The sequence below is a fragment of the Phoca vitulina genome, unplaced genomic scaffold, assembly GCF_004348235.1.
Source record: "Phoca vitulina isolate PV1807 unplaced genomic scaffold, GSC_HSeal_1.0 scaffold22, whole genome shotgun sequence".
In the NCBI taxonomy this organism is placed as follows: domain Eukaryota; kingdom Metazoa; phylum Chordata; class Mammalia; order Carnivora; family Phocidae; genus Phoca; species Phoca vitulina.
In genome coordinates, this window is record NW_022589725.1 from 32496831 (window position 1) to 32524509 (window position 27679).

A 27679-nucleotide genomic window follows, 5' to 3' on the forward strand; every position below is an offset into this window, starting at 1 on the left:
AAATCATTTCAGTGAAGAGGAGAGCTTTGTGTGTGACAAATATAAAATGACAACAATAATTACATGTAAGGTAAAGGCAGAAGTATGTGGTCATGAAAAGGAATTATATTCATCTTATCCTAGATTTAATTCTTGTCGAATATTTATAGAGCATCCACAACAGGCCTCCTTAATTGTCCTCACAATATTTTACCCCTTAATCCTTTCCTGTATCCTATTTTCTTTCTGACCTACTGCCACTCACCCACTCCAGGCACCTCCTCACCTCCAACTTTTAAAAAAATTACTTCCTGAAGTGCCTTCCCTATGGCAAGTATTGATCAACCCATTCCCTAACTTAGGTGATCTCTTATTTTTACAGCACTGTAGATAAATGGCTTAAGTGACTTGCTCCCTGCTTAGAGAGAGAATTCCAGGAGGACAGGAGCCGTATTTAGCTGGATCTTTAGCTGGTAATAGAGTACCTCAGGGGAGGAGGGGGTTGACAAATGTTTGTTGAGTGAATGGCAGAAATCCCAAAGCCAACCATCCAGGGTCCAGGAGTTACAAATGTCTTGTATACAACACTGGTGCCACACATTGTCACTAAATCATGACGCTTTTCCAGTCAACCAGGGAAAGTAAACAGTATCATATTTCAAAGACAGTATTAAATGTCTGCACATACCTTATAATTAAAAGACAAGACACTGCTCTGTACATCAGCACGCCTAAAGTGCTTTTGACACTGTTCTGTTAGAAGAGTAGCTTAGCTACCCCAGGCCTTTAGGTATTTGTATCTCTTAGCCCGTGATCTAATTTTAAAATGTTACTGGTCCAAATGGCATTCTTTCTGAACTAGGTTCATTGTGAGTTATCATTTTTGCTTCCTATGCTAGAAACACCTGGCTGCTTATAGTCTTTATAGTATAATAACTGTGTAATGATTAGTACTCACTTTATGTTTAACACTTAATGTTTTAACTGTAAGCAAGGTGAGGCTGTTGAAATTATATAAGGAATTCAAGTCAAATTTTATAGCCTATTCATGGTTCTGCATTTGGAGTCTTTAAAAAAATTTTAAGGTGGTACAAATCTGTTGCTGTGTGTATTCACCTTTCATTTTATTAAATTTTTCTAGAAAGGAAGGGGGGAGGGCCAGAGGGAAAGAGAATCCCAAGCAGACTCCCTGCTGAGCACAGAGCCTGACACAGGGCTTGATCTCACTACCCTGAGATCATGACCTGAGCCAAGATCAAGAGTCAGATGCTTTACCGACTGAGCCACCCAGGCGCTCCTTATTTTTCATTTTAAAAGTCCATAACTAATGCATAGTAAGTACAGAGGCAAATAACTTCGGATGCAGAGAAACGGGTTCTGCTCTACGAACAGTTGTGTGACCTTGAGCAGGTTGTTCAGCTTCTCTGAACCTTGGTTCTTCACCAGAAATGAGGAGCACTGAATTATATGTATGGTAAGGCCACAGATTTGTTTTTTGTCTAGTAGAGTAATGAGCTTCAAATGAAGAGTTGAAAGCTGTAGTTTTGCAAAGCAACAAGTAATGCGTATCATTGTTTGTATCCTATTTGAGTGTTTGAATGTACCTGCTTTTTTGTTTAGTTTAGTTTTGTTTTTTTAACCAATCTCAGTGATCACAAAGACTCTAAAACTTCAGGGTCATTTTAAAGGCTGCATCTCTGGGTCATCACAGCTGCTTTATCAGTCCAGAAATTTCCTGGGCGTGGGAAATAAAAGCAATCTGCCCTTTCCTGGCCTTCTTAGAGCTGGCTCATTGCTGGTCTAATATAGTTGGTCTAATAACGGGGCCTTTCCTTTGTAAGTGGTGTATTTCTAGCCCAGATTGTCTCAGCTGTAGTCACACATAGATGTACATTCTTAATTTTTTCCTCTTTGTGTATGGTGTTTTCTCTGCACTCTGGTGAAATCAATCATAGAATCTTAAAGAGCCTGCTGGAGTGACTCGTTACGGTGTGTGTAGTGCCACAAGCATGGTAGAAACATGTGAGTGGAATTGACTCTTACAATTATATAAAAACATCCCTTTAAAAGGCCCATTAACCAGCCCCAGTTTTTTCAATGCCACTATTGATTCAGAGTGAGATATCATAATAGTCCAGAAATTGATTCTGAGATATTAGTTGAGTAAAGCTGAAGTTGGTAGTGAGACAAAAACAGAATAACAAGTGGCTTAAAAGGAGAAAAGCAAAGCATGTGGCTACACTCTTAAGGACTACCCATCTGTGTAAACCTTTGAATGGTCGAGGTGAGGGGTGCAGGTGACGGAAACTGTGGGCTATGGGTATACATCCCAGGGCTGGGTGTTTCAGAGATTCTGAAATAAAGATTTAGTATGTAGGGGTTGCAAGATAATCCTCCCCATAAACCTTTCTCTGGCTTTTTATTGGGGTAAATATCTTGTTTTAAGTCTTAAATTTAAAAAAGAAAGGAAAGACAGCATTCAGAAGCTCTGCAGTGTGGATGAGGAGGTTGGGAAAAGTGCCTGTGTTAAAGACTTAATGAGATTAGCATCATGTTGTCCGCAGTGGAAGACCAGGAGATGTTTGTGGTTTTTCACCATGTGAAGTGCCGTAATAGGTCATTGTGACTGGCAGATGTGTGTATCTACTGAAGACAGAGTAAGAACGAAGTTCTGTGTTCATGATTAAAAAGCACTTGCCGTACAGGAAGTGATGGATTCCCAAAAAGACCTTTTTCACCAGAGGTCATAGGTGGATTTTAAAAATTATTTTGAATTATGGGTGCCTGGGTGGCTCAGTCGATTAAGCGGCTGCCTTCGGCCCAGGTCATGATCCCAGGGTCCTGGGTTTGAGTCCCGCATCAGGCTCCTTGCTCAGCAGGGAGCCTGCTTCTCCCTCTCTCTCCCTCTGCTTGTGCTCTCTCTGTCAAATAAATAAAATCTTTAAAAAAAAAAATTATTTTGAATTAAATTCAAGCTTACAGAAAAGTGCAAGTATAGGATAAAGACTTCTGGTATTCCCCTCACCCAGATTCCCCAACTCTTTTTTTTTTTTTTTTAAGATTTATTTACTTATTTATCTGAGAGAGAGAGAGCATACAGAGGGAGAGGGAGAAGCAGACTCCCTGCTGAGCAGGGAGCCCGACGCAGGGCTTGATCCCAGGACCCCGGGATCATGACCTGAGCCGAAGGCAGAAGCTTAACCAACTGAGCCACCTGGGTGCCCCAGGTTCCCCAGCTCTTAACATTTCATTATATTTTTTCTGTTTTTGTCCATCTGCCCATCTGCCTAAAATCATTAGTCTTTTCTGAACCATTTGAGAACTACAGATAGAATGCCCCATTACTCCTAAAAACTCTAGTGTCTGTTTCCAAAAACAAGGATGCTCCTGGACATGGATGCACCCTGGAACTCTCCCAGTGAGGAAATCAACACTGATTGATACCAGTCCACAGACTCCAGTCAAATTTCATCACCTGCCCATTTTGCCAAGTGTCTTTTTTTTTTTTAAAGATTTTATTTATTTGACAGAGAGAGCACAAGCAGAGGGAGAGAGAGGGAGAAGCAGGTTCCCTGCTGAGCAAGGAGCCCAATGTGGGACTTGATCCCAGGACCCTGGGATCATGACCTGGGCCGAAGGCAGCCGCTTAACCGACTGAGCCACCCAGGCGTCCCGCCAAGTGTCTTAAGACTGTCTTTTTTCATTACTGGTCCAAGATCCCATCTGTGTACCCATTTGCCATGTCTCTTCAGTCTCCCCCAGTCTGGAGCTATTCCGTAGTCGTTCCCTGTCCTGTGTTCCTGACAGTTTCGTAGAGTACAACTTTCATTCCAGAGGGTGATTCTAAAGCTGGGTCCATCTAATGGTTCCTCATGACCAGATTCTGATAACACTTTCTTGGCAGGAATAGCACAGAAGTGAAGCATGACATCAGGGCACAGGTCATAGACACACTTAACGGTCTTTCTGTCTTTGTAATTTAATGACAGCTCGCTGTCCAGTCATTGATTCTTCATGAACTAAGTATCCTATTAATCATGAAATTTTAGAAGAGGCAAAAGTGACTAATAAAAATTTCTAACATGGAAGCAATTATGCCATATTTCCTTCACTTCTAGGTTCACTCTTTTTTTTTTAATTTTACTTTATTTAAATTAACATATAGTGTATTATTAGTGTCAGAGGTAGACTTCAGTGATTCATCAGTTGCTTATAATACCCAGTGCTCATTACATCACATGTCCTCCTTAATGCCCATCACCCAGTTACCCCATCCTCCCAACCCCTCCCCTCCAGCAACCCTCAGTTTGTTTCCTATAGGTAAGAGTCTCTTACAGTTTGTCTCCTTCTCTGTTTTCGTCTTATTTTATTTTTCTCTGCCTTCCCCTATGGTCCTCTGTGTTTTTTTTTTTTTCTTAAGTTCCACATATGAGTGAAATCATATAGTATTTGTCTTTCTCTGACTGACTTATTTTGCTCTTAGCATAATACCCTAGTTCCATCCATGTCATTGCAAATGGCAAGATTTCATTCTTTTTGATGGCCCATTAATATTCCATTGTATATATATACCACTTCTTCTTTACCCATTCATCTGTCGATGGACATTTGGACCCTTTCCATATTTTAGTTATTGTGGACATGGCTGGTATAAACATTGGGGTGCAGGTGCTTCTTTGGATCACTATGTTTGTATCCTTTGGGTCAATACCTAGTAGTGCAATTGCTGGGTCGTAGGGTAGCTCAATTTTTAACTTTTTGAGGAACCTCCATACTGTTTTCCAGAGTAGCCGCACCAGCTTGCATTCCCACCAACAGCGTAAAAGGGTTTTTACCTTTCTCCGTATCCTCGCCAACATCTGTTGTTTCCCAAGTTGTTAATTTTAGCCATTCTGACCTGTGTGAGGTGGTTATCTCGTTGTGGGTTTGATTTGTATTTCCCTGATACCAAGTGATGTTGAGCATTTTTTCATATGTCTGTTGGCCATTTGTATGTTTTCTTTGGAGAAATGTCTGTTCATGTCTTCTGCCCATTTCTTGACTGGATTTTTTGTTTTTTGGGTGTTGACTTTGATAAGTTCTTTAGAGATCTTGGATACTAGCCCTTTATCTGACAAGATATTTACAAATATCTTCTCCCATTCTGTCGGTTGTCTTTTGGTTTTGTTGACTGTTTCTTTTACTATGCCAAAGCTTTTTTTTTTTTTTTAGCTTGATGAAGTGCCAGTACTTCATTTTTGACTTTGATTAACATTTTTATTAGTTCCCTTGACTTTGGAGATGTGTCTAGCAAGAAGTTGCTGCGACCAAGGTCAAAGAGGTTGCTGGCTGTGTTCTCCTCTAGGATTTTGATGGATTCCTGTCTCACATTTAGGTCTTTCATCCATTTTGAGTTTATATTTGTGTATGGTGTAAGAACTTCATACAGGAATTCAGCAAAGTGGAAGGATATAAAATCAATGCACAGAAACCAGTTGCATTTCTATACACTATGAGACAGAAGAAAGAGAAATTAAGGAATGGATCCCATTTACAATTGCACCAAGAACCATAAGATACCTAGGAATAAACCTAACCAAAGAGGTAAACTGAAAACTATACAACATTTATGAAAGAAATTGAGGAAGACACAAAGAAATGGAAAAACATTCCATGCTCATGGATTGGGAGAGTAAATATTGTTAAAATGTCTGTGCTACCCAGAACAATCTACACATTCGATGCAACCCCTATCAAAATACCATCAACTTTTTTCACAGAGCTGGAACAAATAATCCTAAAATTTGTATGAAACCCCTGAAAAAATCCCGAATAGCCAGAGGAATGTTGAAAAAGAAAACCAAAGCTGGGGCATCACAATTCTGGACTTCAAGCTATATTACAAAGCTGTCATCATCAAGACAGTATGGTACTGGCACAAAAACAGACAAATAGATCAATGGAACACAATAGAAAACCCAGAAATGGACCCTCAACTCTATGGTCAAGTAATCTTTGACAAAGCAGAAAAGATTATCCAATGGGAAAAAGACAGTCTCTTCAACAAATGGTATTGGGAAAATTGGACAGCCACATGCAGAAGAATGAAACTGGACCATTTTTTTACACCATACACAAAAATAAGTTCACTCTTATTAATGACAAAATAAAAATGTGCGTGGTGCTACTACTTAAAAAAATAGCATCTCTATGATTTCTTTTCCTTGGAATCTTTTTTTCTTTTTATTTTTTTATTTTTTATTTTTTTTAAAGATTTTATTTATTTATTTGACACAGAGAGCGAGAGAGCACAAGCAGGGGGAGCAGTAGAGGGAGAGGGAGAAGCAGGCTCCCTGCCAAGCAGGGAGCCCGATGCGGGGCTTGATCCCAGGACCCTGAGATCATGACCTGAGCCAAAGGCAGACACCCAACCATCTGAGCCACCCAGGCGCCTCCTCTTTTTTTCTTTTTTAAACATAGGCACACCCTAACTAAAGAATAGACCTTGTGTTCCCGAGCTAAGATTTGGTGTTTGGATTTTGGACCCCATTTTCCCATTAAAAGAATTTGGTTAAATGGTAGTTTCCATTCTAGATTATGCTAAGCAAAGAAGTTTACTTAACTTCTAATGTAGCTAACAGAGTAACTTCTGGGATTTTTTTTTAAAGGGAAAACATATCTAAAGAAAAACAGAAACAATAATTAAGAGCTCCCAAATGGAACATGGGTTCAGCCCCTTTCCCTTAGCCAGCCACCTGAGGTCGCCTTCTGCTGGACTCCTTGTCTTTGATTCACAGTCTTTTTTTTTTTTTTTTCCTGGCATTTTTTCTTGCAGACATTATGTGATTTTTCTTTTGGGCTTTAGTTAATTTAGATTAGCAATTTGGCTTCAGTTGAAGGTTATACTTTGGTGGTGGAGCAGAACCCCTATGGTTAAACAACCCCCCTGTGGTTAAACCCTCCCAAGGGCTCTTTCTGGGACTGGGATGGCTAGTCCTGTTCAGCAGTTTTACCCCGTAGCCCTTTTGTTTTGACTGTTGCTACCTCCTTTGCTGCCCAGTTTCCCTTCCCTCTTACTAGGCTTGGGTGTACAGGTATGCAAGATAAGCTTTGTCCTCTAGCTTACTGCCAGCACCCACCTGAACAATACAGGCTAAGTCCTTCCTGGGAGTAGCTCCAGGGAGTAGCAGTCAGTGACAAATCATGGTGATGTTACAAAGATAAAAAGAAACTCCTCCAAATTCAAAGTAATAGTGTTAGGGGACTCGGTCTTCATTAAATATGAATGGGGCTAGGTACACTTTTCAGAGACTTGGCTCTGCCCAGGCTTGTCTGGCTGGGAGCAGAGCAAGCCACCAGTCTTCAGTCCAGGGTGGATTTGTGGAAGTATGTTGTCTTGACCTGGTGGAACCCCCATCACTCAATTGCCACTATCTCAGAAAAATCTGGCCATAGTATATTCTACGTATTTATCTTGTTTGTTGCTTGTCCTTCCCTCTAGAATGTCAGCTGCCTGACAGCAGAGCCCTTGGCTGGCTTGTTTGCCATGTTAGTGTTCAGGCCTAGAACAGTACCTCGTTCATCATGGCACTCAGGAAGTACTTGTTGAATGAGTGAACCTGCTTTCCAGTCTTTTCTTAGTGCCTTTCTACCATTTACTTTGAAAATCTTGTTCTTTTTGCTTCATATTGGTATCATTTTGCTTTTTTAGATTTCCATGGTGACTACCAAATATTTTTGTGTCTTGAGTTTCAAACAGCTGGCATTTTCTACTTCTTAGAAAGACCAGAGAAGCATTCTCACAAAGGTGTAATTTCAAAAGAGATCATGTTCTAAATCCAACTGCCTATTATCAGTGTAACTTATTTATAAAATATTTTCTTTCTATATTATAGTGAAAAAAAGAGACTGGACCTGGAAAAGAAACTTTATGAATATAATCAATCTGATGTATACAGGTAAGATGTGACAGTGGTAACAGTTTTTAAGCCAGTTGGCCAATGTTAATCAATAAAAATGTAACCCTAATGTATGTTACAGATACCATAATTGCAGTACTTTGACTGTTCTCTTGTGTCTAGTGTGTACTCGTTTCCAGTAAACACTGAAATATAATATAATCCTATCAAATGTAGGAATAAATTTCGTTAAAATTTGTGTAAGATAAAAATTGTTTTATTTTCACTATTTGGTACTTGTGGTATTTCAGGAATCTATTTGGCCTATATATCTGAAGAATAAGATACATTATATAGTCTTATCTTTTTGGTCACAATTTAAACACATTGAGCCTGTGTAATGATTAAGGCGTAATGACTGTAGCTGGCCTTTCAACCAGCTGTTGAAGGCAGGGTTATGTGATGTCTCATTTGTTCATGGGTATTTGACAATGCCTGTGAAAGTTATTATGAGCAATGGATAAAATACATGTTATCCTTTCTGGGTTCTTCTAATACAAAGAGCCAATTTTTAATATTTTTAATTCTATTTTATGGAAACGGAACTTCATCCTTAAGCCAAATGTGTGGTATTGCCTCCAATTTTTTCTTTTAAGATTTTATTTATTTTTTGACAGAGGGAGAGACAGCGAGAGAGGGAACACAAACGGGGGGAGTGGGAGAGGGAGAAGCAGGCTTCCCGCTGAGCAGAGAGCCCGATGTGGGGCTCGATCCCAGGACTCTGGGAGCATGACCTGAGCCGAAGGCAGATGCTTAACGACTGAGCCACCCAGGCACCCCTCCAGTGTTATTCATATGAAAAATTTCTCGCTATGATAGCATTAATTTGGTGATTTAGTCACATCATAAAGTGAGTGAGAAATGAAAACATGTCATTCAGAATCTAGAGAAAACTTTAAAACCAAACCACCCATCGGGTCCATTTGTTTCCTCATATGGTTTTAGGATTCAGTGTACTTCCAAGGATACCAGTCACGGTGGACAGTGATATGTCCCCAGTAATTCTAGAAGAGACAAAAAGCCAGTGAGATGGTGCAAGTAATAGCAGTGTTGTGGATGCCATGGCCTCAGAAATGGGCCCAAGTCTGAGAGCATTCGTGGCAGCTGCCATTTTTGTAGCCCGCAGCTAAGGGGATGGCTGAAGGGGTGGAGACTTTACCTGCAGCCTATTCCTGGCTTCCTGGGGACCTTTACCAAGCTATCAGTTTGCCGAGTTTGTTCCCCTCTCTTACTTAGCCTCTCGTTTCCTGGAAGACAGAGGGAATGATTTGCTAAAAATAAACTTTCTTTGACTTCCTAACAGGATAAAAATCCAAACTGTCTGACATGGCTATTTCAATCTTGTCCCCCCGCCCCCTCCAGAAGGCAGAGCCTGAGACAAGGGTTTGTGTGTAGATGGTAGTTTATTTTAGGAAGTGGTCACATAAAACTGGTGAGCAGAGCTGGGAAGAATGAAGTAGGAACTGGTCACTGCTGTGGGCACCTGGGGCTCCATCCTTCCAGACCTTGAGGGGAGCCATGTAGCCCGCCTCCCTGCTCCTCACAAGTGTCCACTCAAGGGAAGGAAGGGGAGCCATTTACCTGCTGGTAACTGTGCATTGTGCAGGGCTGCCCCAGGAGGTGTTAACTCCTTCTCACATCCATGTTGCGAACTCAGAGGAGTAGCTCTGCAAAAGCAAGATACCAGATGCAGCCGAGACAGGTGCTACCAGGTGGCTGGCAGAGGAAGAGCTGGGCCAGGAGGGTGTGAGGACGGCCTGCAGAGTATCTGGCACAACAGCTTACCAGACCCTCTGTTATCTGCCCCTGGGTAATCTTCATCATCACCCAGAGCTAGAGCGAGCAGCATTGGTTTCTGTGCGAAGAGTAGTGTACTCTTTGTTTTACACTTTGGATGAGAGTCTCTAAAGGTCTTTTCATAATTCAAGTTGAATTACAGCCCATATATATCATAAAATATTTAAAAAATAATTTGACAGTTCCTAATTAAAATTTTTAGTATTATCTGAATGAGAGCTTTTGGGATATTTTAAATTTTGGAATCTCTTAATGTTTATGGATTGTGGTTTATAGTTTGATTCTATTTCCATCTAAGCAGGTAGTTTTGAAATGGTCTGTCATAAAAAGAATGCTAATGGGCTATTCATCTGACCATGGCCACATAGACACCGCTCTTGAAATCACATTTAATTTTGAGAAAGAAATCCATATAAATCTTTATTGTGTGAATGTTATAATGTAGTCTTGTATACATTTCTCAGGAGAGTTATGCCTGGATGTGATACTCAGTGATGTTGCATTAATTTCTTCTCTCTAAAAATGCATGTACATTCTGCCCTTAGCTTCCAGTGTTTGGGTAAAATATCTCCAAATATATTGTCTCATTAACAATTTTGTTAAAGAAAATTCTCCTTTGATTTGTCAGAGTTTAACTGCAATGTTTAAAAATCTGCTTTTATTTTTCTAGAGTTAAGCTGAAGTATGTTAAACTAAAGAAATACCTGAAGGAAATATGTGAATCAGAAAAGAAGGCTCATACTCGAAACCAAGAATATTTAAAACGGTTTGAGCATGTCCAAGCTCATGTTGGACATTTTACCACCAATACAGAGAAGCTTCAAGAACTGAAGGTAACATCTTGTTTTGTACTCACTCTCTCTCTCTCTCTCTCTCTCTCTCTCTCTCTCTCTCTCTCTCGGTTTCTTCTGCTAAAATTGGAAGGAAGTAAGAGTAGTTAGTGTCAGATCAGTGGTCACTAATGTTCAGTTGTTCATCCATAAGATTAATTGCCCATTTTCTCTGTGGATTCTGTGTGGCCAAATTTTGCTTGGGGAACTTGAAATTGCATTTTCTCAGATTTCTGTTTTAGTTGAGGAATTAATGGAATAGCTGTACTTTGTTATACTACACAAATAATTACCTTGTACAGGCACAGGCACTAGCCACTACCTGGCACAGACCTGGCGTATGGTATTTGTTGGCTTCATGATTGAATTTGAGCAGCATTAGGGATCCCTCTAGAGACTACCTCCTTCTTTATTTTTTTATTTATGTTTTTTCATTTATCAAGTTAACTTTTTAAAAAAATTTTATTAAAATTCTAGTTAGTGAACATACAGTGCAATATTGGTTTCAGGAATAGAATTCAGTGATTCATCACTTACATGCAACACCCATTGCTCATCATAACAGGTGCCCTTCTTAATATCCATCACCCATCCAGCCCATCCCCCACCCACCTCCCTCCATCAACCCTTCAATTTGTTCTCTGTTGTTAAGAGTCTCTTATGGTTTGTTTCCCTCTCTCTTCCCCCATCCCCCATATGTTCATCTGTTTTATTTGTTAAATTCCACATATGAGTGAAATCATATGGTATTTGTCTTTCTCTATCTGACTTATTTCGCTTAGCATAATACATTCTAGCTCCATCCATGTCATTGTCATTCTTTTTGGAGACTACCTCCTTCTTTAAAGGATTCTTTTTCTGGGGTCTGGGCTCCTCTGTTCTGGTCAGGCAGTGTGTTGGGAAGAGACTGAGGGTAGAACTGGCCCCACGGAGTTCACCTTTATGCTCCTCAGCTGTGTGACCCAGAACAACTGCTCTCCATGGCCCTCTCTGATTCTGGGACCCCCTTCCCCTAAGGTGCTGGGCAACCTTTGGCTCCACAAATTATGCCAAGTATGGAGGGCTAGGCCTTTTTTCTCACGATTTGTGCTGGCCAAGGGCTGCTGCTCAAGTTAACCCAACTGAATACTGGTTACAGGAGAAGTTGACTTCAGTACTTCCCTTTCTTTTTTTTTCCTCTAGGAGTTTCCCCCACTGAGCCTTTATTTCAAGTACGTAGATAAATGAAAAGAATTATTATAATGAACATTCTGCAGTGGTCTGAATGTTTGTATCCTCCTGAAATTCATGTCTTGAAATCCTAACCCCCAAGTGTGATGGTATTTGTAGCTGGGGCCTTTGAGAGGTGCTTCTGTCATGAGGGTGGAGCTCTAATGGATGACATAGGATGCCTTCTAAAAGAAGCTCCAGAGAGCTCCCTAGTCCCTTCTACCATTGGAGGATGTAGTGAGAGGGTGGTGGCTCTGAATGAGGAAGAGGGTCCTCACCAGAAGGTGGCCACACTGGAGCCTTGATCTTGGACTTTCTAGCCTCCAGCAGAACTGTGAGCAATACATTGCTAATGTTTATAAGTCACCCAGTCAGTGGTGTTTTGTTATAGCTGCCTGAATGGGCTAGGAAAACTCACATACTCTCTACCCAGATGCAATAATTGTAAATATTTTACCATATTTGCTGTGTGTGTGTGTGTGTGTACACATTTTCCTGAGCCATTGAAAGTATGCTGTGGACACCATGACATTTCTCCCCTAAATACTTGAATGTGGATCTCCTAAGAACAAGGAAAGTCTCCTACATAATCATACTACCTTTATCACACCTGAGAAAACTAATAATATCATTTAATATCCAGCCGATATTTAAATTTCCCCAGTTCCCTCCAAAATTCTCTTTATTTTTCCAGACCAGGAGCCAAGTAGGGTTTGCCCATTACATTTGGTTATTGTATCTTTTTTGGTCTGCAAATCTAATTTAATCTCCGACCACTCTTCTTTTTTTGTTTTCCATGACACTGGCTTTTTGAAGAAAGTAGTCTAATTGCCTGTAGAATGATCTGAATTTGACTGGTTATTTCTTTGAGATATCATTTAACTGAAAATTTGGATTAGACCAGCACTGCCCAACAGAACTTTCTATGGTGATAGAAATGTTCACTATCTGTACTGTTGCTGTCTAATACAGTAGCCACTAGCCACACATGGCTACTGAGCACTTAAAATGTGGCTTGTGACACAGGACTGAGTTTTTAACTTTGTTAATTTTAATTAGTTAAATTTAAATAGTCATAGCTGAGGTTACATACTTCCTATTGCATCCTATCAGGAGGTTCATCAGTTGTGATGTCAGGTGGTCTGATCTAAGTGAGGTTGAGTTTGATGCATTGGTTAAAATGGCAATCTCTAGGTCTCTCTATTATATAGTACCTTTTTTGCAACTGAGCCAATAATCTATGAAGTGATAGTTTGACATCTTGGGAATATTTTGTTCCTCAACAGTCTTTTACCTAGTGGTTTTAAGATCTGTCAGTGATGCCTGAATCAGTTATAGTGGAGGTTGTGAAATGGTGATTTTTCTAATTCAGACTTCTACTTTATCAGCTGGCATTCTTCTATAGAGAAGAGCTTTCTTGCCTTCTTTTCTCTCTCTTTTTTTTTAAGTATCATCATGGACTTGTGAATTTTTATTTAGTCAGTGTACTATCAATCACTGTAATTATTCTTTTTGTTGTTCATATTTTCCCAAATTTTGCCTGGAGAGTCTCTTCAGATTGGCTTCTGTGTCCTTTTGACCTGACCCCATTAATTCTGAGCCTTCTTTGCTTTGGGGCACAAGGTGTGCCAGGTGTACCGGATATGTTCCTGCCTCAGACATGAAATTAGCCTCTTTTCCAAGGAGCTGTGGTTCCTTTTAGTGGAGAAGGGTATTTAGAAACCAAGATCTGGAGGTTAGATGTGCTCAAGCAATAGCAAGTTTTAGCTGCAGCACTCCAGGTTTTCTTCTCTTACTATTCAACTAGAATACTTAACATTCAAAAAGCAGTTGTTAGTATCAACAATGTAGATCTCTTTGCTGTTCAGAGATTCCATAGAGAAAATGAAAGTGGTGGACAAAGCAGGGAATTTTGCCTTCCCCAACAGAAAAAAGGAAATAATAGAAGTTTTCCTTTTATTTTTACATTGATGCTTTACTTAATTGTTGATTTCACAATATAGCCAAATGTGAGAGGGAGGAATTTGAAAGGAAGAATGATCCTTTGTAAGTATTTTTATATCAAGAGCAGTTGAGGGGCGCCTGGGTGGCTCAGTTGGCTAAGCGTCTGCCTTCGGCTCAGGTCATGATCTCAGGGTCCTGGGATCGAGCCCCGCATTGGGCTCCCTGCTCAGTGGGGAGCCTGCTTCTCCCTCTCCTGTGTTCCCTCTCTCACTGTCTCTCTCTCTGTGTCAAATAGATAAATAAAATCTTAAAATCAAATCAAATCAAAAAAGAGCAGTTGAGTCTTGGGTAAGGAATGCCTTTTGAAAACAATCTGTGATGGCAAAGAAGAGCAGACCATGTAGCTACAATTGGGAAAGATGTGAGTTCCATGGAGAACTGTATATTGGGAGTCACCTGAGTCCAAAGCTGAATGCTTGAACTGTGCCTGTGAAACCAAGTAGTGATATTTCAAACTCCAGCTAGTGACACCACTTACCTCAGCAAACTGTGTAGTAAGCAGAGTTTCAGAGAAGGTAATGTTTGTCCCTGCTGTCTTCCCCTTCATTTCTGCCTCTTCCTTTTGTCCTGGTGTCCAGTGGTGGTCTTAGGAAGGCCAGAACAACTTGTTTCCTCTTAATCCCGCCCCACTCAGCTATCAGATCTTTACCTCCTCTGCTGGCTAACCGCGTGTAAGTTTTAGGAGAGAGGTGTTCTGATGGAGCGTATTGCCCACACACCCCAAAATGCCAGGGATATTTCCCCTTGAATAGACTGTAGTTAATGCAAATGAATTAACAGTTGGTAGAGTTCCAGAAAGTGAAACGGAGTGAAGCAATGTGCAAGAAGTTGTCATTTGGCCCAAATTATATTAAGTGCATTTTTCCCTCTTTGTAGGACTATGCCCACTTTATTATATAATGTTAAAATATTTTTAATGGGATAAAGGCTAAAAAAAATACTCTTTCAACTGATTTTATGAATTATACTATTTTATTTGGGGACCTGTGATCATTTTCAGGGCTTTTAAAGACTATTGATCTGTCATGTAGATTTGAAAATACAGTGTTGTGGCTATGTTGCTACTTGTCAGATAAAGAGTCTGACTAAACTCCATTCAAGCATGTAAATATTAGTAGTGTTGTGAGGATCATGTCCTTCTCTCCTTTCTGCACCCCCTCCAGACCCTGCTCCCTGCATTAGTGCTTTTGTAGAAGAGCCCCAGTTGGTCCTTAGAGCAGTTTTCCTTGGGTGCCCTTTGACCTTATCTCAAGTTGGGTTCTCCTGAAGTGGACCCTGAGACAAGGATTCAAATGTAAGTGGTTTGTTTGGGAAGTACAGGGAGGGTCAGTAGGCAGGTAGGCAGATGAGACAGGGAAGGACAGGTGGCTGACACAGGGTATATCACCAAGCCAACTACCATAGTCGGCATCTGGAACTTAACCCCACAGGGAAACCCTGGAGAGTGGTTCAGAGCATTTGAAATATGCATACATGGCTCGTGAGCATCAGTGATTGAAGACTGATGGGAAAGAGAGGCAGTGAGGGGAAATTAACTGTGAGCTCCTTGGGCACAGAGACAGAGATGCTGGGACTTAGGAGCACCCAAAAGGGTCCCAGGGGCATGTGTGGAGGAACATGGCCAGCTCTGTTTCAGCCTCCCCTATTCAAGTGCCAGGCATGAGGCTGGCATGTCAGGGCATCGAAGGGGGTTCCTCAGTTGAGGAGAATCATCATCTGGTTATGTCTCTTATCTGCCTGAAAGCCTTGAATGCTTGCTCAGCCTTTTAGGACAAAGCCCAGATGCTGCTTTCTGCCTGCACACTATCCCGCAGTTCAGCCTTATGACCCTTAACACATGCATGCATGTGCACGCGCTAACACATTCCTTCTCACTGTCCCTCTCACACAAATACACAGACATGTGCACATTTTCTCTTCCCCACGCGCCCCCCCACCTCCTTCCTCTGTCCCCATCTCTGCCTCCTATCTCTGCTCGCTCCCTCTCCCCACCCCCAGCTCTCCTCACCCCTGTCTCCTCCGTACCCCCTCATGCAATATTCCCTCACCCCCATGTCTTCCCCCATCCCTCTCCATCTTTATCTCCCACACATGTGCGCATTCTCTCTCTCACACACACATATACTCACTCACACACACCCACTGAATTTTAAACATGCTGAACACTGTATTTCCTTGAAAGCACTGCATTATCTCCTATCTCCTTCAAGTAGAAGGCGTCTTTCCCTCTGTCCTGCCTTAGGTCTGTGCCATAATTATCTCTGTAAGCACTTCCTTCGTGGGATTGTTTACATGTTTTCCCACCTCACTGTGGGCTCCTCATCTTATTTCAATGCTGTCAGTATCTGACCCAGAATGTGGCATATAATAAGCACTCAGTTAGCATTGAGGAACACTTCCGTAGTCTTGAAGCACTCAGTAAGCATTGAGACTCCCCCACCAACTGAAAATTGACTCTTCCATATTTTTCATCTTTCTCTCTTATGGACCACAGACAACTATGGGAGAGCTAATGTGGTATTGGTTCTATCCTGTGTTATACCTTCCCAGGAGCATTTCTCTTTAATAGCAGAGGCACTCTAAAGATATAATGTCACCATTTAAAGATGTGATTCTTGTTAAAAATTCAGTTCTTAGGTGATATGTGCCTACTGGGGATAAAATTTGAAGAGAACAAATCTTTGAGTTCTCATTCAATTCCTACTGAGCGTTGTGAAGCCACTGTGGACAGGGCATGGCCTTCAGGCTCCTGGAAGACAGTCTGTAGCTTATCCTATTTTTTAGGATAAGAGTGTCTTGTTAATATGCATTAGTTGCATATAAGTAAGTGTTCTCCATACCTTTTTGTAAAAACTCAGTGTTTAAGAGGAAACCTGTATACTGGAAGAAATAGAAGAGAAAACAAAAGATAGTGAACTGTAGCCCTGAGGGTCAAATCAGACAGTTTGTGTAACTCTCTGTACCCATCTTTTCAACTCCAACATGAGGAGGCTGGGCCAGTAGATTTTAAGTGTTCAATTCTGTAACTGAGAATGTTTATATAATCCCAAAGACCACTGAAAAAAGGAAGCCTGTTTAAATAAAAGGTAGTAGTGACACTTTCAGGCAAGTGCTAATGTGATGAGGGGAAACTGAAGGAATCTAAGTGGGAATACAGAAGAAAAGAAGGAAAGAATGGAAAATGAGACATGTCATGAGCATGGAGAGATATCTTAGAGACCTGAAAGACCCGCCAGGACCTCCATCTCCTCTTCCCACCACCTGAAACCATCATCAACAGATTTCATCAGTTGAGCCGAGATGAAATGGTTTACGCATAGTAAGGAAGTGAATAGAAGAGTCCTCGTAAATGTAGGTGGGCAGCATCCAGCCCAGTGCTGTGAAGCAAGATGGTAACGGACAGAACAAGTTACCTGATGGATTGATTCTATGCTCTTGGGTTTATTAAAACAGATTTCCCTAGGGGAGTTGGGGGAAGAAAGGACTGTCCTTAGAGAGGCTATGGACTGGAAATGCTACCGGGACATAAGAACTTTGGCCCCCAAAGCAGCAACTCTGACAGTGAGGAATCTAGGCCACACAAAGGAGGGAACAGGGACCTGAGTCAGCACCAGACAGAAAGGATGCAATATAAGCCCTGATGTATTGTGGAAATATAATGGGACCTGATCAGAGAAGAAATGGGGAATAAAACACGAAAGACTGATGGTTGGAAAACTGGAACGCGTGCTCTGCTGTCTCATCAGACATTGTTAGCTGTGGAAGTTGTGGAAAGGTTCATCTATACAGTTTTCCAAACTTCAAAAATTTTAAACATAGTAGTACAACCCTTCATTTATATGCAGATAGAATAGGAGGTGGGGGTTGAAAACCCTTGCTCTCCAGTGTTCAGAAGGTGGATTTGATGGATGGTAACCAAGTGTCCTATGTATAAATAAAAGGAAAAGAAAGAGAGCATTTGTAGGTGCAAGTCTGTGGTCCTAGGGGATGTAGAATTATAGTTTGTATCAATTATCCACTTATAGTAAACTTTTGATTTCAAATACATTGTTCGATTTTTATAGCAACTTTTTTTTTTATATTTTATTTATTTATTTGACAGAGAGAGACACAGCGAGAGAGGGAACACAAGCAGGGGAAGTGGGAGAGGGAGAAGCAGGCTTCCCGCTGAGCAGGGAGCCCGATGTGGGGCTTGATCATGACCTGAGTTGAAGGCAGACGCTTAACGACTGAGCCACCCAGGCGCCCCTGTAGCAACTTTTAATTTCAAATACATTGTTCGGTTTTTATTTGCTCACTAATTTAGAAAAGTACCTACAGTTCCGAGTAAATTTTTTGGATGCACTGAGAACAGTCTAAATTGGGCTAGTGAAGAGACTTCCTTACTGTTCTTTATAAAGCCCTAATGCAGTTATCAGTTTTTGCTGCAGCAAAATGAATTAAACAAACTCACATGTTTCCATGAGAAAGTACTCTGTCTTTGGAAGGTGTGGCTCTGAAATGATCCCATAATGAGGAAATCGGATATAATGGCTGTTGCATGTTTATAACTGATCTCAAAGAACCTAAGAAAATATTTGCAGCCACAGGAATGAAGAATTTGTGTTTAACCTCTAATTATTTAATAAAACTCAATGTTTATTTTGTTTATTTAATAATCTACCCCATCCCTTTATAAGGATACTTTCCCTTAGAATCTGTAAAGTATGCCTTTTGAAAGCTTTTGGGGTTAAAAAGTAAATATCTCTGAGTCCAAAGGGGTAGATATAGAACAGAGAGATGTAAATTATATTATCTTAATTGCCTTATTTCTTTATCTTTTCTTGGTTTGTTGTGTGTACTGGCCTTATAAAACTTTTATTTAATTAGGAATCTTTTTAGATCATTACCTTCATCTATCATGTTAATATTCTGAGAGAGAAAAAAATTCCCTGCTTAACTGTTATTAAAAATGGGGCAGCATATAATACCCTTTAAGATATTTTGAGGGAAACAAATCAATTTTCATCACTGTTTTTTTGTGTGTCAGAACAAAGCTGAGGCCAATTTCATGTTCAGACTGAGAACTAAGGGAACAGTTTTCTAATTTGATTATCTCATAGGTGTATTTCTTTTTTCTCTCCCATAGGTGTATTTCTAATTGCAGTGCATCATGGCCTACCTAATTTAGAAAATGTTCTGATACTTATCTGTGATGGACCACCATTAATGAATTTCTTAAGGTTTTAGCTACTAACATACTGAATCAAAGCACCTTTTATGCCTTGCTTTTAAGAAAAAGTCATTTTATGATGGAATCACTTTCATCAATTATAGTGCGATAATGAAGCAGACATCTTTATGTAGTTATTAGTGCCAGAGCAAACATCATCCCTATGGTGCTGATCTCTGATGTCTACTATATATCTTTATTCATAGAAAATGGAATTCGTTTCAAGTCAATGATCTAGCAAATAGTATATCATAGTAGCACCATGATACTAATGTAGATATCATACAGATAAGAAGTCAGTAGGATTGATTTCTTTTCCTTTAGGACAAAAGTTTTCAGAGTAGACACTGTCCAGTGTGTTGCTTTCATAGTAAAGTAACTGGATTTTCCTGAGCGCTTGATGTTCCAAGGTTTTATTCCCTATGTTGATGAAAGACAGAATCCATCAAATCTTATTTAAAATAAGCATTTTTCCCCTGAAACAAATAATACATTGTATGTTAATTAAATGTTTTGTGGGGGGGAAGTTAAATAAAAATGCATTAAAAAATAGAGCATTTTATAGAACTCAGCTTTTGACATTTTATTTGTGAAATTATCTATTTTCTAAGATAAGTTGAATTTCTTGGCAACATCAGCTTTTACTTTCTACTTCAGTGTTCTTTTTATGCTCTAAAGACTGAAAAATATAGACGGGTGCTGGTTGTCATAAGAGCCACCAAAAAATCAAAACTTTGTTTATGTTTAGAACAAATATGAGGCTCAAATGAAGAAGATGCAGCTACTGTCAAAAGAGAGCCTGGGAACAAGAGGCAAACTGGAAGATGAGGACAGAGGAAAGGTAATAAATTAAGATAATAAACCTTCTGTTGACAGAGGATTTCTGGAGTATTCCTCTTTTACAATAGTGTTTTAAATAAAATCATCTCATTGAAAAGATCTTTTTGATTAACCCTTAAGTATTATTTAAAGACTTTTCCTTATAGAGTATTGCTTTAATGTCTAATTCAATTAAATGTGCTGAAAGGCCGTCACGGGCAGGTTTAAAAGAGGCAGATTCCCAAGAAAACCTTAGAGGCGTTAGTGGGTGAAATTATGTTTGTCTAAATAATGCTTTGTAGCCGCTTTTTTTTTTCTTAGTTCCAGAAATGTTTTAAGTAAAAGGTAAACAAAATACGGCCTTTTGCTTCTCTTCTTTGTATATATAATTTTGTACATTTTAACCTTTTTACAGAGGAAGTGGAAAGAAAAGATTGCATATCTAAGCAACAGACAAAAAGACTGGCAAGGAATACTTAAATAAATTCTGCTATGTATCTGCCATAATGCAGGCTTCTAATCCTGCAGCCTATCTCCATATAAATGATTCTGTTCAAGACCATAGATGTTTTCTTCACTAAAAGCAGTAAAGCTCTTTTAGATGAAATGTCTAAAAACATCTTGTAATAACTTGGAGCATGCTGGCAAGAGTAGTCACTTGTGACTATGTGTGAAACCCCCTCAGCCAGTCGATATTGTAATAAGCAAAAATGGTAGCATCACTCCATTATTCAGAGAAGCCAACAGCGTGCTTGTTCCTTAGGCTGCAGCATTCATTAAGAAAAGCTTACTGGGCTGAAAGCTGGAAACCGATGATAACGGGATATGATTTTCATATTTAATGCTTTCCTTGGAAGAGTATGTGTGCTACAGATTGATAGAAGAACCAACTGCTACTTTACTAAAAGACTTTCAGGTTTGCCCTATAGCTACCGATGGAATCATTCAGCCAAGAAATTAACTTTTTCTCCTTTTACCTGCTTTATATATCTGCTAAGCAGGCTGCCTGGCTGCCAGTAAATGTTATTATGCAGTTAACTGTTTGGTATTTAAGACTCTTATCAGAAAAGAAACAGAGGCCACACTATTTTGTTTTTATAGTAGGAGGAAGGTTTTAGTTTTCCTTTTTTCCATGCATTAGCAGGCATTAATCTGAGTTTATAGGAAGTTTTAGTTTTCCTTCCCAAAGACTAAAAAGTTAAAAAACCTAGAATTTAGAGCATTCTTTAAACTGTAAGATACAAAACACCAAGTCCCAGCAACCTTGACCTATATAAAAAGGCCTTTAATGATAAATGATTTCTGTGCCATTAGATGTACGCTAAACGTGGTATGATGTGATAGACTTCTAAACCGTTCAGGCAGTTTTTCTGTTTGACATTGGGTCATGAAATAATTGATGTGTTTTTAATCTATAAACTGTTTTGTTCTTTCTATGCCATTCCTGATAAACACATTCTTAGTACGGCAGTGTCAATGGTACTTAAGTAAAACGGGAGATTTTTTTTTTCTATTTGCCCTACTGATTCTTTACCTTATATACAGTTATGTAGTCTCCTTTTAAGTTATATTTAAAATTAGGACAAGAGACATACAGCTGACAACCCCTTAAAGATGTTACATATAATAATTAGAAGAGAAGTATTTCCCTTTATATAGAAAGGTGTCATCTCCCTAAAAGCTTTGATTATTGACTATATGTAGGAATCAATCAGGTAACATTTTGAGAAATTTATATCTTGCCTTTTTCAATTTCCTATTGATGTTCCATCAATTGAAAGCTAAATACATTTCAGTAAAATGATGAGTTAGTTAATCCTTCTTATATACTAATTCCAGAGCAATTCCTTATCATATGAGTTACATTTTTTTTTCCCAGTGGAAATCCACACATCTCTTCTTTAGACAGTCAGATGAATTCGTCTCTGTTCCCAGAGTTGTCCGTCTTCAGGGACTGGCCAGAAGTATACAGTATAGCGTCACTGGTTGAAGTCAGTAAGTAGGTTCTGAGCAAGAGATTTGTGTGAGAAGCCACAGTAGGTCCCCCTATGAATTCCACAGTGTTGGCCTTCAAGGAGATGTCCTTTCTAAGGCACAGGATAGTATGTGATAAATACCAGTGACATGGGGTAGGCATGTGCTGCATGAAGAAAAAAGGTTTGCTTCCACTGACATGAGTGGTGCAAGGCTTGGTGGAGGAGGTGGTGTTTGAACTAGTGTGCAGGATGGGAAGGATGTCAGTCAATGGGAATATGGTAGACATTCTAAGGTTTGGAGATGTTATGAGTGAAGGAGCAGAAGCAGGAAAGCCCAGTGGTTGGTTGTTCAGCCTGGCTAAAGTCGAATGTTCTTGTAGGGAAGTGGTAGAGAATGAGCTTGGAAAGTTACATTATGGAACTAAATACATTTCAGTAAAATGATGAATTAGTTAATCCTCCTTATATACTATTTTGAGAACAATTCCTTATATGAGTTACATTTTCTTTTCCAGTGGAAACCCACACATCTCTTTAGACAGTCAGATGAATTTGTCTCTGTTCTCAGAGTTGTCGGGCTTCAGGGACTGGCAGTTAATTTTTATACGTACCGGGTTAAGGATTGAGATTTCCTCCTGGAATCGTGTGTGCGTGTATGTGGGAGTATATATGTGTGTCTGTGTGTGTTGGGGCAGGTGAAAGCAGAACTTGTGGACAGAGCAGCGTCATCACCAGCGTGCAGCTGCAGGAAGATGAGGCTGGTGGTGCCGTGCAGGAGGAACTGGGGGAAGGAGTTGGTAGAACTGAAGAAATCAGGGTTGGTTCAGACAGGAAGAGTTAGGAGCTGAAGTTGGGGTTGCCAATGAAGTGGAAAGCACTAATGAGAGGGAGAGGATTTATCAAATTAGTGATAGTTCTGAATTACAAGAAGATATGTCTTTTAAATGGTTGTGTACCTTTCAACTGTAGCAGTAACTTGGATACTCTACTAAGAAAAGTCATGAAGTAGTGGTTGTCCATCTTCTCAAGGTAAAACTCTAGCTCAGTTTCATAAGACATCCAGAGTCTTCATGCATCCAGTGGCTACTCTTCAGGGTCATGTGTGCTCTTAAGAGAATTAGTAATTGGTCTACTCATTCCCCAAGCTCGTTGCCAGTATTAGTTTACTTAGTAAACTTTTGTTTTTTGGTTAACAGCAAAAAGACAAAGTTCAAGCCCCCATTTGAATCCACACAGATTTTACTATAATTTAATAATCCTTTTCCTCTATTATACATTGCATTTTTTTTGTTGTTGTTTTGGGGGTAAACTCTAATTCTGTTAGTCTTTAGGCATGGGCATGTTCTAGTTGCTCAGTTTTTCTTAGGAGCAGTGACTAAAGAATATACATAAAAATACATCAAATCGTATGTACCAAGAGAGATGGAGATAGCAGTTGTGAACGAGAATATAAATTTTGGGGTAGGTGTTGTGAAGTTTCTTTGAACTATTATACTGTGAAACATATTCTACTAAAAGTAGAATTGAACTGGATACTTCACAGCAGGATTATACTGTGCTAGGCCTGGCTGGAGAGCTGTGGAGGACCAGGGAATTTCATCAAAGGGCTAAAGTTCAAATTGGGGAGTTCCACTTCACTGTTTTAAACCTTCCTGCAAGGGTCACGTGGAGAAATGGTTATGTAGGTTGTTCCTTGCACTTCTGATACTAATAGTAACAATGGCTAATGATCATTGCACACTTATGCTGTGCCAGCTTCTACGTGAAGCACTTTATATTCATCAGCTCATTTGATCTTCTCAACAATCCTGGAAGTAGATGCTGTTGTTACCTTCATTCATGGGAGGGCTCAGAGAGGTTAATTAACTTGCCTAAGACTACACAGTGACGCAGAGCCAAAACTCAAAACCAGACCATTTGGCTTTGGCGTCCATGCTATTAGCTATCTTGCTGCCCTGCCATCTAGGGTGGTGCGGGTGAAATTCTCTTCCAAAGTTGGGAAAAATTCCTGATCCAGTAAAAACAGCCTGGCCACATCATGCAAAATATTTCAGTTACCCATTTAGATGCTGCATTTGTACCTAACCTTGGGAGAGAGTGAAATGGTTTCAATATTCCAGCTATGTCAGGTGAGCCAAGGATAGTGGAGTGCCTGTCTCTGAACTGCTCATGTTTCCAATAAAAGGAGCATCTGCTTGAGTTGACTTGGTAGGGCAGAAGAAATACCTGAAAGCTCTACTGAAGAAGAACTTCCAAGTGAGAAGACAGTTGTGCACCCAGTGCCGTGCTGGAGCCGTGTTGGAGCCGTGTCGGGAGAGGTGGTGGAGCTGGGGTTGGGAGCAGTCCCGCTGCAGGGGAGGCACCAGACAGGGAAGACGCCCCCATGTTTCATGATGGGAAGGTTTCCACTCCCAGAAGACAGACTGCAGCTCCCGGGATCTGAGCAGTTTGCATAAGACCAAGGCAGCCACTGTGAGGCCCGGGCTCATCTCCAAGGGGTAAAGCAACCAGTGTCATGGAGGAGACACACAATTGAAATAAACATCATGGCAATGGGAAAGGAGTCATAAGACTCTCCTGAAGTGTCCATATTTAAAGAGGAAATAACTTAGGTTGGAATTCCTAGGTTGGAATCTCCTGGAAGCAGATCCTGAGATAAGGATTGGAATATAGGTGGATTATTTGGGAGGTGGTCCCAGGAAGCTCAGATAGAGGAGAGAGAAAGTCACAAGGCCAGTAGTGTGTGACTGAGTAGGTTACCACTGTGAGCAACTGGAGCTCAGTCCCATCGGGGAACCTTGGAAGACTGTGTCACACACACCTCAGTGTCCTCACACCTGGAAGCAGGAGAGAGAGGAGTTTATTCCTTAGCTCCTATCTGTCACTGACTGAATGCTGTGCCTGCCTCCACTCCTGGCTGCTGTACAGCAGTGAGGGGAGCTCCCAGCCCAGGAGCATACTGTGGGCATGTACTGGGATGGTGAGGTTCCCGTGGATATGGGTCTGGCCCTGTCATACCTGCTACTGGAAAGAGCAGTGCAGGGCAGGGGGTAAAGGGGTTGGGTTATTTATATAAGCCCCAATTTCTTAGCCCCACTAAGGAGTGGCCCACAGTGCTTCGTTCACCAGCAGTCTCCTTGAACCACTGCTCAATTAGAAAGAGTGCAAGAATCTCCCTAAAGTGGGGCGCTGAGTGGTTGCCCAGGTTTCTAATACCAGGATGTTGTACCTTGCTTGGGATGGTGACCCACCCTCAGCTCTGCCATCCTCAAACTTGTGACTTTATTTGACCTAGGGCAATGACAAATCCAAAGGTGTTCAGCTGGACCTCTTTGATCTGAATAGCTTTTTTATTTGTATGTGTTTCTAGTCACAAAACAATTAAAAATTAAACCAAATTACACAAATAGTTTTTCAAATCCTGGCCCTAAAACTAGATCTGCAGATCTTTTTTCAGGAGAGGCTAGAAAATGCTCTTCTCTCCAGGCTTACTAGACCATGAGCTCCTGCACAGTAGGGTCTAGACCTCACCTGGTGAGAGGTGGCAGCCTGTCAGTCTGCAGTGAGGAACAGGAGAGAGACATTCTTCTTGAGCAAGATGTGTGCCCCATTCCGCTGGATTTCAAAGGCAGGTGAAGTTTGAACTCTCCACATCCTGCTTTCTCTCGAGGGTACCTCCTAAGTGAGTAATATGGCTCAGAATAACAGCTAACACTTACATTGATCTTACTCTGTTTCAGGTACTGTTCTAAGGATTTAAATTATACATCTATAAATATATGTAAATATACACACACTCGTTACAACAACTTTACAAAGTAAGATTTGTTTTTATACCCGTTTTACAGATTAGGAGATGGAGGCCCAAAGAAATTAAGTAACTTGTCTCCAGATCACGTAAGTGGTTAGTGGCAGAGCCTTAACTAATAAATACATCAGCTTGCTTCTCAGTTACTGGAAGAAAGGTTTCACTTAGGAGAATGGTGGAAAGAAGCCTCTCTGGAAGGGACTTAGCCTCTTTCTCACAGTCAAGAATGAAAATAACCATATTTTTAAACTTTCCTTTTGTGGAAACATTTGGCTACACAACTATCTTCCTTTGCTCTCTCTGTGGTGGAATTATGTGACAAGTGTGTTATGTGTCAAAGGTTCTTACAAGTGAGAAAATTGCACATATATATGTGTGTGTGTGTGTGCGCGTATATATGTATAGGTACACATCTTGTAGTGGAGTGAGAGAGAAAAGAGAAAAAGTGAAGGAGAAGGGGAAAAGGAAACATAAGTCGACTTAGCAAGAGGGAGATAAATTTTGTGGAAAACACTGTTTCTTTTCTCCCTTTGATAGTACAAGGGATTACAGAAGTCTCCACAGGAGAACAAATATTGATTTCTTATTCTTTAGAAGATTTTCCAAACTTCATATACTTATATGTATAAGTATACATATATACTTATTATTAGAAAAAATAGTATTTTTCATGCAGTCTGAAAAAAAATGAGTTAGTGCTAGAACTTTTTTGGAAAGGAACCTGGCAGTAATTATCACAATTAAATATACAGTTGATCCTTGAACAACATGGGTTTGAGCTGTATGGGTTCACTTATACGCAGATTTTTAAAAATAAATTTATGTGCAATACTATAAATGTACTTTCCTTATAATTTTCTTTTCTCTGGCTTGCGTTATTGTAAGAATACAGTATATATATATAACACATGTAACATACAAAAATATGTGTTAATCGACTGTTTATGTTATAGGTAAGGCTTCTGGTCAGCAGGAGGCTATTAGTAATTAAAGTTTTGAGGGAGTCAAAAGTTATATACAGATTTTTGACTGTGCAGGGGTTTGGCTGTACACATATGCTTTGTGCCAGCAATCCAACTTTCGGTAATCTATCCTCAAGAAATAGAAGCTCTGGGGGCACTTGGGTGACTCAGCCGGTTAAGCGTCTGACTAGTGATTTCAGCTCAGGTCATGATCCCATGGGTCGTGGGATTCAGCCCTGAGTCGGCCTCCGTGCTCAGCCAGGATTCTGCTTGACATTCTCTCTCCCTCTTCCTCTTCCCCCCCTCCTTGCTTGCACTTGCTCTTGCTCTCTCTCTCAAGTAAATTAATTAATTTAAAAAAAGAAATAGGAGCTCTAGTTAGTTTAATAATGTTAATACAGTAAAAAAAAAAAAAAAGTTTGAGGAAGTGATGAGGATTTTAGGAAGAAAGACCCTGCCTGTGGATGGGATTGCTCTTTTAATTGTAGTGTGTGAGTTGCCTCTGTCCTCACTCACATCTCTCAATATTAGGAACTGGAGCTGGCATTCTGCCTTTCTGATGTAGTTCTGCACATTTCTTTTTGAACAGGAAACTCTAAGAGACACAGTTATATCCTGAGCCACCCTGTGTGGGAACCACGGAGCATATATAGGGCATATTAAGAAAGGGCTGTTGTCTTGATATTCTCAGATATTTGTTAAGCTTCTCTTCTTGAAAACCATGACTTTGTACTGTTTTATTCAAGGCAATTGCGTAGGCCTGGGGGTAATGGGGGAAAGGATGGTGCTGGGGTGTGTGTGTTTATTTTTTGAAAATCACCAGTTTTCACAATTTAGGAATGCTAAATTTCAGTTGAAGTTTCTGCTTTTCTCCTACTCTTCCCATTTACCGTGTACATAGACTTGATTTTATTTGTTACGTAGAGGTTCCATTTAGAGTCTATTTTAATAGGTCTGATTTTGTACTGGTTGAATTTAGTAGGAAATTAGTTGTAGACTTCCACTTTATTATTAGAGATTTTTTGTATTTGTTTGTTTTTCAAAATAGCTGTGGTTCAGTAACACAGTTTGAGTCTCACTGATTTCGTTTGGAGTATCGTAGCACCAAAAGATGGGCATCGGAGTCCTTGTGTGTGGGTCTGAATC

General features: G+C 40.2%; 1 protein-coding gene across 3 annotated transcripts in view; it reads left to right on the plus strand.

The window, feature by feature from the left end:
- The window catches only part of KIZ (kizuna centrosomal protein), a 130207-nt gene that overhangs the window by 992 nt on the left and 101536 nt on the right, over positions 1 to 27679 (plus strand). For all 3 annotated transcript variants that reach the window (XM_032419309.1, XM_032419310.1, XM_032419311.1), the window contains exons 2-4: positions 7854 to 7916; positions 10384 to 10546; positions 19717 to 19809. In XM_032419309.1, coding sequence (XP_032275200.1) covers positions 7854 to 7916; positions 10384 to 10546; positions 19717 to 19809 — 319 coding nt within the window. The remainder of the gene's footprint in view (positions 1 to 7853; positions 7917 to 10383; positions 10547 to 19716; positions 19810 to 27679) is intronic.